We start from the raw sequence: 17,419 nt of genomic DNA, 5'->3' as shown, positions 1-17,419 counted from the left end.
ACTCTAACTGTAACACTTTTCAAGATATTTAAAAAAAACTGGTTGTTCCGCCAATGAGTCATTCTCCAAAAAAAAAAATCTAATTTTTTAAGGATCAAAATAAATTTTTCTTAACCTAAGAACCAAAATAAAAGAAAAAATGGTTTTAAACAAAAAAAAAATTTCATGACTTTTTTGTAGAATGACCCCTTGACAACGCTAAGGTAGTTTTTATTAGTTTTTCCCGTATATCTTAAAAACCGCCAAAGTTACGAGAAAAACTATAGAGACCAAAGTTAAAGCAAATTTAATTCTTAACAAAATCTTTTACTATAAATTTTCTCTTAAACTCGACTGTTTTCAAGAAAATTAGGAAAAACTGCCCAGTAGTCCCTTTACACTACAATAACTTAACAAGGAGTCATTCTACAAAAAAAACATAAAATACTTTTTTATTCAGAATTGAATTCTCTATAATTTTGATCCTTACAACTTTCACGTTAACTTTAACCCTTTTTAAGATATTTAAGAAAAACTGCTTGTTACGCCATTGAGTCATTCTCCAAAAAAATATCCTTAAATTCTAAGGATCAATTTTTCTTCTCTTAACTCAAGATCCAAAATGAAAGAAAAAAATTGTTTTAAACAAAAAAATGTTTTTCATGACTTTCTTGTAGAATGACCCCTTGACAACGCTAAGGCAGTTTTTATGAGTTTTTCCGATATATCTTAAAAACCGCTAAAGTTACAAGAAAAACTATAGAAAGCAAAGTTAAAGGAAATTTAATTCTAAACAAAATCTATTTCTATAAATTTTCTCATAAACTCGACTGTTTTCAAGAAAATTAAGAAAAACTGACCAAAAGTTCCTTTACACTACAATAACTTAAGAAGGAGTCATTCTACACAAAAAAACATAAAATACTTTTTTATTCAGAATCAAATTCTCTTTAATTTTAGTCCTTACAATTTTCACTCTAACTGTAACACTTTTCAAGATATTTAATAAAAACTGGTTGTTCCGCCTATGAGTCATTCTCAAAAAAAAATATATATTCTTAAATTTTAAAGATCAATTTTTCTTCTCTCAACCTAAGAACCAAAATAAAAGAAAAAATGGTTTTAAACAAAAAAATGTATTTCATGACTTTCTTGTAGAATGACCCCTTGACAACGCTAAGGCAGTTTTTATGAGTTTTTCCGGTATATCTTAAAAACCGCTAAAGTTACAAGAAAAACTATAGAAAGCAAAGTTAAAGGAAATCTAATTCTAAACAAAATCTATTTCTATAAATTTTCTCATAAACTCGACTGTTTTCAAGAAAATTAAGAAAAACTGACCAAAAGTTCCTTTACACTACAATAACTTAAGAAGGAGTCATTCTACACAAAAAAACATAAAATAGTTTTTTATTCAGAATTGAATTCTCTATAATTTTGATCCTTACAACTTTCACTTTAACTTTAACCCTTTTTAAGATATTTAAGAAAAACAGTTTGTTATGCCATTGAGTCATTCTCCAAAAATATATTTTTAAATTCTAAGGATCAATTTTTTTTTCTCTTAACCTAAAAACCTAAATGAAAGAAAAAATGGTTTTAAACAAAAAATTTTTTTCATTACTTTCATGTAGAATGACCCCTTGACAACGCTAAGGTAGTTTTTATTAGTTTTTCCCATATATCTTAAAAACCGCTGAAGCTATGAGAAAAACTATAGAGACCAAAGTGAAAGGAAATTTAATTCTTGACAAAATTTGTTTCTATAAATTTTCTCTTAAATTCGACTGTTTTTAAGAAAATTAGGAAAAACTGCCCAGTAGTCCCTTTACACTAACATAACTTAAAAAAGAGTCATTCTACAAGAAAAACCGTAAAATACTTATTTATTCAGAATTGAATTCTCTTTAATTTTAGTCCTTACAACTTTCACTCTAACTTTAACCCTTTTTAAGATATTTAAGAAAAACTGCTTGTTACGCCTATGAGTCATTCTCCAAAAAAATATTCTTAAATTCTAAGGATCAATTTTTTTTCTCTTAACCCAAGATCCAAAATGAAAGAAAAAAATGGTTTTAAACAAAAATATTTTTTTCCTAACTTTCTTGTAGAATGACCCCTTGACAACGCTAAGGTAGTTTTTATTAGTTTTTCCCGTATATCTTAAAAACCGCTGAAGTTACGAGAAAAACTATAGAGACCAAAGTTAAAGGAAATTTAATTCTAAACAAAATCTGTTTCTATAATTTTTCTCCTAAACTCGACTGTTTTCAAGAAAATTAAGAAAAACTGCCCAAAAGTCCCTTTACACTACAATAACTTAACAAGGAGTCATTCTACAAAAAAAACCACAAAATACTTTTTTAACTAAAATTAAATTCTCTACGATTTTTGTCCTTACAACTTTCACTCTAACTTCAACCCCTTCAAAGATATTTAAGAAAAACTGCCAGTGGGTCATTCTCCAAGAAATTATTTTTTCAAAAAAAAAAAACTTTCAGACAAAGCACGCGGAAACTCCTTTAACAAACAAAACACAAAGAACTTGATCCGAGGAATCTTTGCCCTTTCCAGTATCCAGAATTCTTCGCCCAAGAAAGACTTTCTCAGTTTCCCCTTTTACGTACACTTGAACCGTATTAAAGTTGAGGAAATTCTCACTTTTCCTACAGTCAATATAAATTAGCGAAAAGCTTCTTAAAAAAACGGGAAAGATTTACGACCCCTGGAAAGTTTACTTAAGCCTACAGTAATATTTCACTTTGTCCATTAGGGCTGTATGAAAATACAGCTCGACACCTATAAATCTCCCTTAAGGAGACCTGAAAAAGGCGACGTGTCATTTTATTATTATCATTATTTCGTTAGAGCAAGACACCAGACAATAAAGATGGAGATAACGAAAGTGTATCGTCAAAGGAAATGGTTATATTGGGGTTGTGGGGGTTGAAGGGAGAAAGGGTGGGGTTTTCCTTTATATATATATATACAGGCGTCGCACTTTTCCCTTTATAATTACTGGGCTTTTGTTAAAAGAGTACATGGTAAAAAGGGAGTTGGCGTTTTTCTTTATAATTAACGGAGGCCCTCTTGTTAGGGAGCCTCTATAGATAAAATTGAACAAAAAAATGTGAAAAATGAGAGGCTTTATGGCAGTCGTGTCCAATTATATTTTGCAGGAAGACCTGGATGGTGAAAAAGTGATTTTCCAGGCAGTTTTAGGTTGCAAAGTAAGGAATCGGCAAGGGTGTCGTGGGAAATGGGGTGGGAAGTGAGTTTTCTTGGGTTTTTTTCTATTGTATGGAAAATAAAATGAAAATTCTTTTTTTAGATGATAGTCCATACTATTTGAAGCAACTTTTGTTTTAGAATTTTTTTTCTTAGACCTATAGTTTTTTTGTAAAAAAAATTTAAATGTGAGTTGTCAGGGAGAATCTTGGTTGCACCCACTGTAAGGTTTTTATTTTTTCCTGTATTTCTTATGGTAAATAGAGATTTTTGGTATTAGGGTTTTTTGATTGTTTTTGAAAACTGAATATGATGTGTCAATTTTTTTTTTGATTTGGGCAATTTTTGAAAATTTTCCAGAAAAATCGAAAAATGCCAATAACTTTTTTTCTGTTGGTTTTTTGGAAAAACTTGTAAGGTATTTTTATCTTTATTTTTTAAAAAGTCATTCACTACAAAAATAAAAAAATTAAATGTTAATTACTTTTTGAGAAAATTGCGTTTTTTGAAAAAACTGTTTTGCACGATTTTGTCCCACTGTATGGAAAATAAAATGAAAATTCTTTTTGCAGATGATAGTTCTTATTATTTGGAACAACTTTTATAAAAAGTATTTTTTTCTTAGACTTATAGATTTTTTGTAAAAAAAAATTTTTGGAAAAATGTTAGTTACCCTATCTGGAAAGTTTTTATTTTTTCCTGGCTTTCCTATGGTAAATAGAGATTTTTGGTATTAAGGTTTTTTGATTGCCTTTGAAAACTGAATATGATGTGTTAATTTTTTTTGATTTGGGCAATTTTTGGAAATTTTCCAGAAAAATCGAAAATCGCCAATAACTTTTTTTCTGTTTGTTTTTTGGAAAAACTTGTAAGGTATTTTTATCTTTATTTTTTAATAAGTCATTCACTACAAAAATAAAAAAAATTAAATGTTAATTACTTTGTGAGAAATTTGCGTTTTTTGAAAAAACTGTTTTGCAAGATTTTGTCCCACTGTATGGAAAATAAAATGAAAATTCTTTTTGCAGATGATAGTTCTCATTATTTGGAACAACTTTTATAAAAAGTATTTTTTTCTTAGATTCATAGATTTTTTGTAAAAAAAAATTTTTGGAAAAATTTTAGTTACCCTATCTGGAAAGTTTTTATTTTTTCCTGGCTTTCCTATGGAAAATAAAATTTTTTAGTATAAGACTTTCTTGATTGCCTTTGAAAGCTAAATACGCTATAATTTTTTTTTCTTTGATTAGCTCAACTTTTTAAAATTTTCAATTTTTTTTCAAAAATTCAAAAATTGCTAATAACTTCTTTATAATTTGTTTTTCGAAAAAACTTGTAAGATACTTTTAGTTGCATATTCAAAAAATGTATTTAATACAAAAATAAAAAATATTAAATTTCCATTACTTTTTGAGAAAATTGCGTTTTTTGAAAAAACTGTTTTGCACGATTTTGTCCCACTGTATGGAAAATAAAATGAAAATTCTTTTTGCAGATGATAGTCCTTATTATTTGGAACAACTTTTATTAAAAGTATTTTTTTCTTAGACTTATAGATTTGTTGTAAAAAAAAATTTTTGGAAAAATTTTAGTTATCCTATCTAGAAAGTTTTTATTTTTTTCCTGTCTTTCCTATGGTAAATAGAGATTTTTGGTATTAGGGTTTTTTGATTGTTTTTGAAAAGTGAATACGATGTGTTAATTTTTTTTGATTTGGGCAATTTTTGAAAATTTTCCAGAAAAATCGAAAATTGCCAATAACTTTTTTTCTGTTGGTTTTTTGGAAAAACTTGTAAGGTACTTTTATCTTTGTTTTTAAAAAAGTCATTCACTGCAAAAATAAAAAAAATTAAATGTTAATTACTTTTTAAGAAAATTGCGTTTTTTGAAAAAACTGTTTTGCAAGATTTTGTCCCACTGTATAAAAAATAAAATGAAAATTCTTTTTGCAGATGATAGTCCTTATTATTTGGAACAACTTTTATTAAAAGTATTTTTTTCTTAGACTTATAGATTTTTTGTAAAAAAAAATTTTTGGAAAAATTTTAGTTATCCTATCTAGAAAGTTTTTATTTTTTCCAGGCTTTCCTTTGGAAAATAAAATTTTTTCATATAAGACTTTTTTTTTTTTTTCATATAAGATTGTCTTTGAAAGCTAAATACGTTATAATTTTTTCTTCTTTGATTAGCTCAACTTTTCAAAATTTTACATTTTTTTTGAAAAATCCAAAAAATGCCAATAACTTCTTTGTCATTTGTTTTTCGGAAAAACTTGTAAGATACTTTTAGTTGCATATTCAAAAAATGTATTTAATACAAAAATAAAAAATATTAAATTTCCATTACTTTTTGAGAAAATTGCGTTTTTTGAAAAAACGGTTTTTCAAGATTATGTCCCACTGTATGGAAAATAAAATGAAAATTCTTTTTGTGGAATATAGTCCTCATTATTTGGAACAACTTTTATAAAAAGTATTTTTTTCTTAGACTTATAGATTTTTTGTAAAAAAAAATTTTTGGAAAAATTTTAGTTATCCTATCTAGAAAGTTTTTATTTTTTTCCTGTCTTTCCTATGGTAAATAGAGATTTTTGGTATTAGGGTTTTTTGATTATTTTTGAAAACTGAATACGATGTGTTAATTTTTTTTGATTTGGGCAATTTTTGGAAATTTTCCAGAAAAATCGAAAATTGCCAATAACTTTTTTTCTGTTGGTTTTTTGGAAAAACTTGTAAGGTACTTTTATCTTTGTTTTTAAAAAAGTCATTCACTGCAAAAATAAAAAAAATTAAATGTTAATTACTTTTTAAGAAAATTGCGTTTTTTGAAAAAACTGTTTTGCAAGATTTTGTCCCACTGTATAAAAAATAAAATGAAAATTCTTTTTGCAGATGATAGTCCTTATTATTTGGAACAACTTTTATTAAAAGTATTTTTTTCTTAGACTTATAGATTTTTTGTAAAAAAAAATTTTTGGAAAAATTTTAGTTATCCTATCTAGAAAGTTTTTATTTTTTCCAGGCTTTCCTTTGGAAAATAAAATTTTTTCATATAAGACTTTTTTTTTTTTTTCATATAAGATTGTCTTTGAAAGCTAAATACGTTATAATTTTTTCTTCTTTGATTAGCTCAACTTTTCAAAATTTTACATTTTTTTTGAAAAATCCAAAAAATGCCAATAACTTCTTTGTCATTTGTTTTTCGGAAAAACTTGTAAGATACTTTTAGTTGCATATTCAAAAAATGTATTTAATACAAAAATAAAAAATATTAAATTTCCATTACTTTTTGAGAAAATTGCGTTTTTTGAAAAAACGGTTTTTCAAGATTATGTCCCACTGTATGGAAAATAAAATGAAAATTCTTTTTGTGGAATATAGTCCTCATTATTTGGAACAACTTTTATAAAAAGTATTTTTTTCTTAGACTTATAGATTTTTTGTAAAAAAAAATTTTTGGAAAAATTTTAGTTATCCTATCTAGAAAGTTTTTATTTTTTTCCTGTCTTTCCTATGGTAAATAGAGATTTTTGGTATTAGGGTTTTTTGATTATTTTTGAAAACTGAATACGATGTGTTAATTTTTTTTGATTTGGGCAATTTTTGGAAATTTTCCAGAAAAATCGAAAATTGCCAATAACTTTTTTTCTGTTGGTTTTTTGGAAAAACTTGTAAGGTACTTTTATCTTTGTTTTTAAAAAAGTCATTAACTATAAAAATAAAAAAAATTAAATGTTAATTACTTTTTGAGAAAATTTCGTTTTTTTAAAAAACGGTTTTTCAAGATTATGTCCCACTGTATGGAAAATAAAATGAAAATTCTTTTTGTGGAATATAGTCCTCATTATTTGGAACAACTTTTATAAAAAGTATTTTTTTCTTAGACTTATAGATTTTTTGTAAAAAAAAATTTTTGGAAAAATTTTAGTTACCCTATCTGGAAAGTTTTTATTTTTTCCTGGCTTTCCTATGGTAAATAGAGATTTTTGGTATTAAGGTTTTTTGATTGCCTTTGAAAACTGAATATGATGTGTTAATTTTTTTTGATTTGGGCAATTTTTGAAAATTTTCCAGAAAAATCGAAAATTGCCAATAACTTTTTTTCTGTTGGTTTTTTGGAAAAACTTGTAAGGTACTTTTAACTTTGTTTTTAAAAAAGTCATTCACTGCAAAAATAAAAAAAATTAAATGTTAATAACTTTTTGAGGAAATTGAATTTTTGGAAAAAAGACTTTTTTTGGATTTTCTCCCACTGTATGGCAAATAAAATAAAAAATCCTTTTGTGGAATATAGTCCTTAATATTTGGAACAACTTTTATAAAAAGTATTTTTTTCTTAGACCTATAGATTTTTTGTAAAAAAAAATTTTTGGAAAAATTTTAGTTACCCTATCTGGAAAGTTTTTATTTTTTCCTGGCTTTCCTATGGAAAATAAAATTTTTTGATATAAGACTTTCTTGATTGCCTTTAAAAGCTAAATACGTCGTAATTTTTTTTTTTGATTTGCTCAACTTTTCAAATTTTTTTGGAAAATCCAAAAATTGCCAATAACTTCTTTGTCATTTGTTTTTCGAAAAAACTTGTAAAATACTTTTAGTTGTATATTCAAAAAATGTATTCAACACAAAAATTAAAAATATTAAATTTCCAATACTTTTTGAGAAAATTGCGTTTTTTGAAAAACTGTTTTTTAAGATTTTGTCCCACTGTATGGAATTCAGAATAAAAATGCCTTTACTAGTCAAGAGTCTTAATTATTTCAAATAAATTTTATAAAAACAATTTTCTTATAATTTACGAATTTTCAGTAAAAAAAAACAAAATATGACTATGATCAAAAAACACAAAATTGCCAATAACATCTTTCCTGTCAATTTTTTGAGAAAACATATAAAACACTTTAAGTTGCGCATTAAAAAAAGACATCTACTACAAAAATTAAAAACAAAAAATTTCCCATACACTTTAAGAAAATCGACTTTTTTTAAAATAACCTTTTTCAAGTTTTCTCCCACTGTATGGCAAATAAACCAAAAATTCCTTCACCAAATTACACTCCCAATTATTCCAAACAACATCTCACTCACACCCATACATTTTCTATTAAAAAAAAAAACAACTCACCTATAACAGTGGCCAATATAATCAACCCCAACAAAACAGCCGTGACGATCATCGTGACCATCTCAATAGTAGCGTTCAACTCGTCCAACGGATCCTCGTAAAAAAAAGTGCGGTTAGAAAAATTACCGCCCCCGGGCATTAGGGCCGCCTCGTCCCCGCCGCCTACCTCGCCGCCCCCGCCCCCGCCAAAATAAAAACTCGAATTCTCCTGAAACTCCATCGGGTACCACGAGTCGCCTTCGGTCGGCGGTACGCGCACCACCGCCGTCTTGATTTTCGAGAAAAAGTTGGCGGGCGAGGGGGCGGTCACGTAGCCGCCCATTAGGAGCGGGGGCGGCCATACCGTGGCCGCCGTATAATTCGCGTTCTCGCGGAATATCGTCGAGATAAATGGCCGCCACGAGTTCGGACCCGACGAACCTGGTTCCATCGTTTCTCGTTCTTGATTGGTTACATTCTTTGGTTCATTTGTCACATCTGAAATTAAAAAAAAAAATTATTGAGGCTTTAAAGAGTGAGCGAGAAAACCTGCTAGTGAGAGTCTAGAGGAAGGGACAGAAAAAGCAAATAAAGTGAGAAACATTAAGGAGGTTAAACAAGACAACTGAGAAGCTTGACGCATGTGTGAGAAAGGTTTGGAGAAAACCGGGAAATAATGGGCGTAAAGGGTCGCTTTTATTAATTTCAGGTTTATAAAACTCTCTGCGAAACTGGCAGCCGGTGGAAACTTTGGCAAACAATTTAATTTCCCCCGTCTGCTTTTTTGTGTATTTCCGCGATTTCAATTTGAGAGAAGTTTACTTTGGGGTAATGAGAATTTAAGGCTCCCGCTACCCCCTTTTTCTCTCTCTCTCCTGAAAAGTGGAATGTTTTGTGAAAGCCTCAATTTATTTCGATTAAACAGACGTAAAAGCTTAAAATAATCAACGGAAAGGTCATAAAAAAAGTTTTACGTGGCTATCGTTAAAGCTCGTCTTACCCGCTCTAATAGAAACAATGTAAAAGATATTTTTACGTTTTGTTTAGGCGACCTGGCGGGACTTTGAAATGCATTAAAAAAAAAGTCTCTTTTAATGAAACTTTGCTGGGAAAATAGGTTTACGAGGGATAGTTTCCCGGGGGTGACTTAAATATTGAATAAATTGGGTTTAAAGAAAGTTTCGTGCTCTTTTTCTCCTACTGTATGGGAAATAGAATGACAGTTTATATGTCAGTTTATAGGTCTTTTTATTGCAAACAACTTTTGTCTGAACCATTTTTCTCATAAGTTTATAGGTTTTTTGTAAAAAAATTAAAATGGGGGTTGGTGTCCAGGAAATGTCGGATATCTATGCTCGAAAGTTTTTATTTTTTCCTGGAGTTTCTATGGGAAACAGAGATTTTTGGCATAAGACTTTCTGAATTGGCTCTTTAAGCTTAATACATTGCAATTTTTTTTTCTTAATTTGGACGACTTTTAAGATTTCCAGAAATTTTTGGAGAAAATAAGTGAAAAATAAAAAAAATTGCTTGCATCGTCTTTTCTGTTAGTTTTTTAGGAAAATTTGTAGAATCCATTTAGTTTCACATTTAAAAAAGGCATTTAGTGCAAAAATAAAAAATTATAAATTTTTAACGGTTTTTGAGAAAAAAAGATTTTTTTGAAAATCACGTTTTTCAAGATTTCTCCCACTGTACGGAAAATAAAATAAAAATTCTTATGTCAATTTATAGCCCTTTTCATTCTTAACAACTTTTATTTGAACTACTTTTTTCTTAAACCGATAGATTTTTTGAAAAAAATTAAAATGTGAAAAAAAATTATGGCTAACCCCCCCTGTTCCCTCAGTTCTTTATTTATTTTTCCTGGCTTTATTATAAAAAACACACATTTTTACCATAAGACTTTTTAAATGGTCTTTTAAAGCCACATATATCGCAATTTTTATTTTTTGATTTGGACAAATTTTGAAAATTTTCGCAAAATTTTTGAAAAAATCAAAAAATTTCCCATATCTTTTTTTCTGTTGGTTTTTAAAGAAAATGTGTAGAATACTTTTAGTTTCACATTCAAAAAAAGCATCTACTTCAAAAATAAAAAATTATAATTTTTTAACAGTTTTTGAGAAAAATTTTTTTTTTTGAAAATCACGTTTTTCAAGATTTCTCCCACTGTATGGAAAATAAAATGAAAACTCTTATGTCAATTTATAGTCCTTTTTATTCTTAACAACTTTTATTTAAACTATTTTTTTCTTAAACCTATAGATTTTTTGAAAAAAATTAAAATATGAAAAAAAATTATGGCTAACCCCCCTGTCCTCTCGGTTCTTTATTTATTTTTCCTGGCTTTATTATGAAAAATAGACATTTTTGTCATAAGAGTTTTTAAATTGTCTCTTAAAGCCACATATATCCCAATTTTTTTTTTTTTTTGATTTGGTCAAATTTTAAAAATTTTCGCAAAATTTTGGAAAAATCAGAAAATTTCCCATATCTTCTTTTCTGTTGGTTTTTGAAGAAAACGTGTAGAGTACTTTTAGTTTCACATTAAAAAAAGGCATTTACTGCAAAAATAAAAAATAATAAATTTTCAACAGCTTTTGAGAAAAAAAGATTTTTTTAAAAATCAAGTTTTTCAAGATTTCTCCCACTGTATGGAAAATAAAATGAAAATTCTTATGTCAATTTATAGCCCTTTTCATTCTTAACAACTTTTATTTGAACTACTTTTTTCTTAAACCTATAGATTTTTTGAAAAAAATTAAAATGTGAAAATAAGTTATGTCTAACCCCCCTCTCCCCTTAGTAATTTATTTATTTTTCCTGCCTTTATTATGTAAAATACAGATTTTTGTCATAAGACTTTTTCAATTGTCTTTTAAAGCCACATATATTGCAATATTTTTTTTTTGATTTAAACAAATTTTGAAAATTTTTGCAAAATTTTGGAAAAAATGATAAAATTGCCCATATCTTCTTTTCTGTTGGTTTTTGAAGAAAACGTGTGGAGTACTTTTAGTTTCACATTTAAAAAACGCATTTAGTGCATAAATAAAAAATAATAAATTCCTAACAGTTTTTGAGAAAATGCATTTTTTTGAAAAACACGTTTTCTAGAATTTCTCCCACTGTATGGAAAATAAAATGAAAATTCTTATGTCAGTTTATAGCCCTTTTTATTCTTAACAACTTTTATTTAAACCACTTTTCCCTTAAACCTATAGATTTTGTGAAAAAAATTAAAATGTGAAAAAAAATTATGGCTAACCAAGGGGGGTTCTCGGTTCTTTATTTATTTTTCCTGGGTTTATTATGAAAAATAGACATTTTTGTCATAAGACTTTTTAAATTGTCTTTTAAAGCCACATATATCGCAATTTTTTTTTTTGATTTGGACAAATTTTGAAAATTTTCGCAAAATTTGGAAAAAATCCAAAAATTGCCCATATCTTCTTTTCTGTTGGTTTTTGAAGAAAACGTGTAGAGCACTTTTAGTTTCACATTTGAAAAAGACATTTATTGCAAAAATAAAAAATAATAAATTTTCAACAGTTTTTGAAAAAATTCATTTTTTTGAAAAACACGTTTTTCAAGATTTCTCCCACTGTATGGAAAATAAAATGAAAATTCTTTTGTCAATTTATAGCCCTTTTCATTCTTAACAACTTTTATTTGAACTACTTTTTTCTTAAGCCTATAGATTTTTTGCAAAAAAATAAATAAAAACTTCCACTATCATTCCTATCGAAATAAATGCAGATGCCGGTTAAACCAAGCGAAACAAACCGGATTGTGTGTACGTGGTAAATTCCCAACCCTGGACCGCATAACAAACTTTACATTATCCAGATGTACGTTTACGTTCGAGGGAACAAATTGGCACAAAACCTTCGTGTGTTTCCAGCAAACACCCATCCAGAAAATGGTCCTTTTCCCAAACAATTTTTGGCACAACTGAACGGGGAGTCAAAAAAAAAACTGGATAAAAAGGCGTGATTTTTTCGTATCTAGATAAGCAGCAATTACCCCAACTGGATCCATTAAGGGATGAAGCGAAAAAGCAACAAAGCGAGACGTGCATTTTCATTTCACATATAATAATAATAATAAAAGTCACGTTATATATCACGTCCAGAACTTGGGTTATGTTAACTTTATAATGTAATAATAATGTTAACTAATATTAATTATAATTATAATGTTAACTTTTGTTAATGGGTTAAAAAATTGGGTTATGTTAACTTTCCAGTTAACATAACCCAATTTTTTTGGATATTTTAATTTTTTTCTAAAAATCTATAAGTTTAAGGAAAAAACAGATTTTACAAAAGCTATTTGGAATAATTAGGAGGATCATCTGATATAAGAATTTTCCTTTTATTTCCCATACAGTGGGAGAAAATCCTAAAAAACGTTTTTTCAAAAAACGCAATTTTCTCAAAAACTATATCAAATTTTATAATTTTTGCTTTTGCAGTGGATGCAATTTTTAAATTTAAAGCAAAAAGTATTTTATACATTTTCTTAAAAAACCAATAGAAAATTAATTATTGGCACTTTTTTGATTTTTGTACCTAATTTTTTGGACAATTTTAAAAGTGGTCCAAATTAAAAAAAAAAAATTTACTGTATATTCAGCTTAAAGAGCTGATCCAGAAAGTCTTATGCAAAAAATTTCTATTTTCCATAGGAGAGCCAGGAAAAAATAAAAACTTTCCAGTTGATAATCCAATTTTTTGTGGCATTTTAATTTTTTATAAAAAATCTATAAGTTTCAGGAAAAAATAGTTTTAATAAAAGCTATTTGAAATAATTAGGAGGATCATTTGATATAAGAATTTTCCTTTTATTTCCCATACAGTGGGAGAAAATCCTGAAAAACGTTTTTTCAAAAAACGCAATTTTCTCAAAAACTACATCAAATTTTTAAATTTTTATTTGTGCAATAGATGCCATTTTTAAATATAAAGCAAAAAGTATTTTACATATTTTCTTAAAAAACCAATAGAAAATTAATTATCGGCAGTTTTTAGATTTTTGTACTTCATTTTTTGGACAATTTTAAAAGTGGTTCAAATTAAAAAAAAAAAAAATTACTGTATATTCAGCTTGAAAAGTTGATCCAGAAAGTCTTATGCAAAAAATGTCTATTTTCCATAGGAAAGCCAGGAAAAAATAAAAACTTTCCAGTTAACATAACCCAATTTTTTTGGATATTTTAATTTTTTTCTAAAAATCTATAAGTTTAAGGAAAAAATAGAATTTACAAAAGCTATTTGGAATAATTAGGAGGATCATCTGATATAAGAATTTTCCTTTTATTTCCTATACAGTGGGAGAAAATCCTAAAAAACGTTTTTTCAAAAAACGCCATTTTCTCAAAAACTATATCAAATTTTTTCATTTTTATTTTTGCAATGGATGCCATTTTTAAATATAAAGCAAAAAGTATTTTACATATTTTCTTAAAAAAGCAATAGAAAATTAATTATCGGCACTTTTTTGATTTTTGTACCTAATTTTTTGGACAATTTTAAAAGTGGTCCAAATTAAAAAAAAATTTTACTGTATATTCAGCTTGAAGAGCTGATCCAGAAAGTCTTATGCAAAAAATGTCTATTTTCCATAGGAGAGCCAGGAAAAAATAAAAACTTTCCAGTTGACATCCAAATTTTTTTTTTTAAGCGACATTTTAATTTTTTACAAAAAATCTATAAGTTTAAGGAAAAAATAGTTTTAATAAAAGCTATTTGGAATAATTAGGAGGATCATCTGATATAAGAATTTTTTTTTTATTTCCCATACAGTGGGAGAAAATCCTAAAAAACGTTTTTTCAAAAAACGCAATTTTCTCAAAAACTATATCAAATTTTATAATTTTTGTTTCTGCAGTGGATGCAATTTTTAAATGTAAAGCAAAAAGTATTTTACACATTTTCTTAAAAAACCAATAGAAAATTAATTATTGGCACTTTTTTGATTTTTGTACTTAATTTTTTGGACAATTTTAAAAGTGGTCCAAATTAAAAAAAAAATTTACTGTATATTCAGCTTAAAGAGCTGATCCAGAAAGTCTTATGCAAAAAATGTCTATTTTCCATAGGAGAGCCAGGAAAAAATAAAAACTTTCCAGTTAACATAATCCAATTTTTTTGGATATTTTAATTTTTTTCTAAAAATCTATAAGTTTAAGGAAAAAATAGATTTTACAAAAGCTATTTGGAATAATTAGGAGGATTATCTGATATAAGAATTTTCCTTTTATTTCCCATACAGTGGGAGAAAATCCTAAAAAACTTTTTTTCAAAAAACGCAATTTTCTCAAAAACAATATCAAATTTTGAATTTTTTATTTCTGCAATAGATGTCATTTTTAAATGAAAAATAAAAAGTATTCTATATTCAGCTTGAAAAGGTGATCCAGAAAGTCTTATGCGAAAAATGTCTATTTTCCATAGGAAAGCCAGGAAAAAATAAAAACTTTCCAGTTGACATAATCCAATTTTTTTTTAAAGTGACATTTTAATTTTTTACAAAAAATCTATAAGTTTAAGAAAAAAATAGTTCAAATAAAAGCTTTTTGGAATAATTAGGAGGATCATCTGATATAAGAATTTCCCTTTTATTTCCCATACAGTGGGAGAAAATCCTGAAAAACGTTTTTTCAAAAAACGCAATTTTCTCAAAAACTACATCAAATTTTATAATTTTTGTTTTTGCAGTGGATGCAATTTTTAAATGTACAGTAAAAAGTATTTTACACATTTTCTTAAAAAACCAATAGAAAATTAATTATTGGCACTTTTTTGATTTTTGTACCTAATTTTTTGGACAATTTTAAAAGTGGTCCAAATTAAAAAAAAAATTTACTGTATATTCAGCTTGAAGAGCTGATCCAGAAAGTCTTATGTGAAAAATGTCTATTTTCCATAGGAAAGCCAGGAAAAAATAAAAACTTTCCAGTTAACATAACCCAATTTTTTTGGATATTTTAATTTTTTTCTAAAAATCTATAAGTTTAAGGAAAAAATAGATTTTACAAAAGCTATTTGGAATAATTAGGAGGATTATCTGATATAAGAATTTTCCTTTTATTTCCCATACAGTGGGAGAAAATCCTAAAAAACTTTTTTTCAAAAAACGCAATTTTCTCAAAAACAATATCAAATTTTGAATTTTTTATTTCTGCAATAGATGTCATTTTTAAATGAAAAATAAAAAGTATTCTATATTCAGCTTGAAAAGGTGATCCAGAAAGTCTTATGCGAAAAATGTCTATTTTCCATAGGAGAGCCAGGAAAAAATAAAAACTTTCCAGTTGACATAATCCAATTTTTTTTTTTAAGTGACATTTTAATTTTTTACAAAAAATATGTAAGTTTAAGGAAAAAATTCTTTAAATAAAAGTTATTTGGAAGAATTAGGAGGATCATCTGATATAAGAATTTTTCTTTTATTTCCCATACAGTGGGAGAAAATCCTAAAAAACGTTTTTTCAAAAAACGCATTTTTCTCAAAAACTACATCAAATTTTTTAATTTTTATTTTTGCAATGGATGCCATTTTTAAATATAAAGCAAAAAGTATTTTATATATTTTTTTAAAAAACCAATAGAAAATTAATTATCGGCAATTTTTTGATTTTTGTACCTAATTTTTTGGACAATTTTAAAAGTGGTCCAAATTAAAAAAAAAATTTACTGTGTATTCAGCTTAAAGGGGTGATCCAGAAAGTCTTATGCAAAAAATTTCTATTTTCCATAGGAGAGCCAGGAAAAAATAAAAACTTTCCAGTTGATAATCCAATTTTTTGTGGCATTTTAATTTTTTATAAAAAATCTATAAGTTTCAGGAAAAAATAGTTTTAATAAAAGCTATTTGGAATAATTAGGAGGATCATCTGATATAAGAATTTTCCTTTTATTTCCCATACAGTGGGAGAAAATCCTAAAAAACGTTTTTTCAAAAAACGCAATTTTCTCAAAAACAATATCAAATTTTGAATTTTTTATTTCTGCAATAGATGCCATTTTTAAATGTAAAGCAAAAAGTATTTTACACATTTTCTTAAAAAACCAACAGGAAACAAACTATTGGCCAATATTCTTCAACATTTTCCTAAAACCCTAATCAACCAAAATAGATGTAATGCCCAATAAATATATATCGATAGTAAGCACCCTTACGAATTGATTTTGTGCTTTAAAGAAGTACAATTGAGCACGGACACTTTTACACAAAACACCTGGAAACTCCTGGAATACTTGCATCCAATTACAAACCTATCCAGAACTACTACTAACTCCTGGATAAAATGTTCATCAAAAACAACAATTTAAAAGTTGTAAAATCGCCTCGGGTCCATGCTTCAACCTTCCCGGATGAGTTTTCCGCTCTTCTCAATTTCCACGGTCCGTTGCACCACTACTACTGGAAGCATTTTGTTAATACATAACGAAACTTTCGCTTTACTATTAGTTATAATTAATTTTAATGGAAAATTCGATGTTGGCCCTTAGGAAGTACATCTTTCCAAGCCCTTACCGGCTTGTTATGCGTTTTAATTATACACTCGTCAAGTAAAGGGCGGATTAATTAGGTTTGCTCACTCTCTCTCACCTAATGACATTTACCAACAAAATTGGCCCTTTGGGAGGTCCACGGGGGGTTGAAAGAGGGAGTTGTTGAAATATTTAAAGGGTTGCCGGGAATTATTTAAGAGGCAATTCGGTTTGATGGCTCTGCTTAAGTCAATGTGGTGAAATAAAAGTGTGGAAAATTCGTGGTAAACTGTTGCTGTTTTCCAGAAAAGTAATTTGAGCAAAATGGGAAAAATTTTCCAGATGAAAAAAAATTAAATGTGGAGTATGTTAGGCTTTGATAGGTGATAAAAAAAGTCTTATGCCAAAACTGGCTATTTTTCACCCTAAGGCCAGGAAAAAATTATAAAGATCTGGGTGGAAGGGGGAGGGAGGGGTTAGTCATATTTTATTTTTTTATGGAAAATCTATAGGCCTAAGAGAAAAGTGGTTCGAAAAAAAGTTTTTTGGAATAATAAGAGGTATAAGGTGACATATGAATTTTTGTTTTATTTTGGATACAGTGG

General features: G+C 27.2%; 1 protein-coding gene across 1 annotated transcript in view; it reads right to left on the bottom strand.

The window, feature by feature from the left end:
• The window catches only part of LOC126746282 (5-hydroxytryptamine receptor-like), a 94,402-nt gene that overhangs the window by 52,314 nt on the left and 24,669 nt on the right, over nt 1-17,419 (bottom strand). The window contains exon 2 of the mRNA XM_050454452.1: nt 8,332-8,808. Within this exon, the coding sequence (XP_050310409.1) occupies nt 8,332-8,761 (430 nt within the window). The 5' untranslated portion in view covers nt 8,762-8,808. The remainder of the gene's footprint in view (nt 1-8,331; nt 8,809-17,419) is intronic.

This window comes from Anthonomus grandis, chromosome 17 (genome assembly GCF_022605725.1).
Source record: "Anthonomus grandis grandis chromosome 17, icAntGran1.3, whole genome shotgun sequence".
NCBI lineage: Eukaryota > Metazoa > Arthropoda > Insecta > Coleoptera > Curculionidae > Anthonomus > Anthonomus grandis.
Note: the sequence above shows the minus strand (reverse complement) of the source record. Positions and strands in the feature narration are given on the sequence as shown.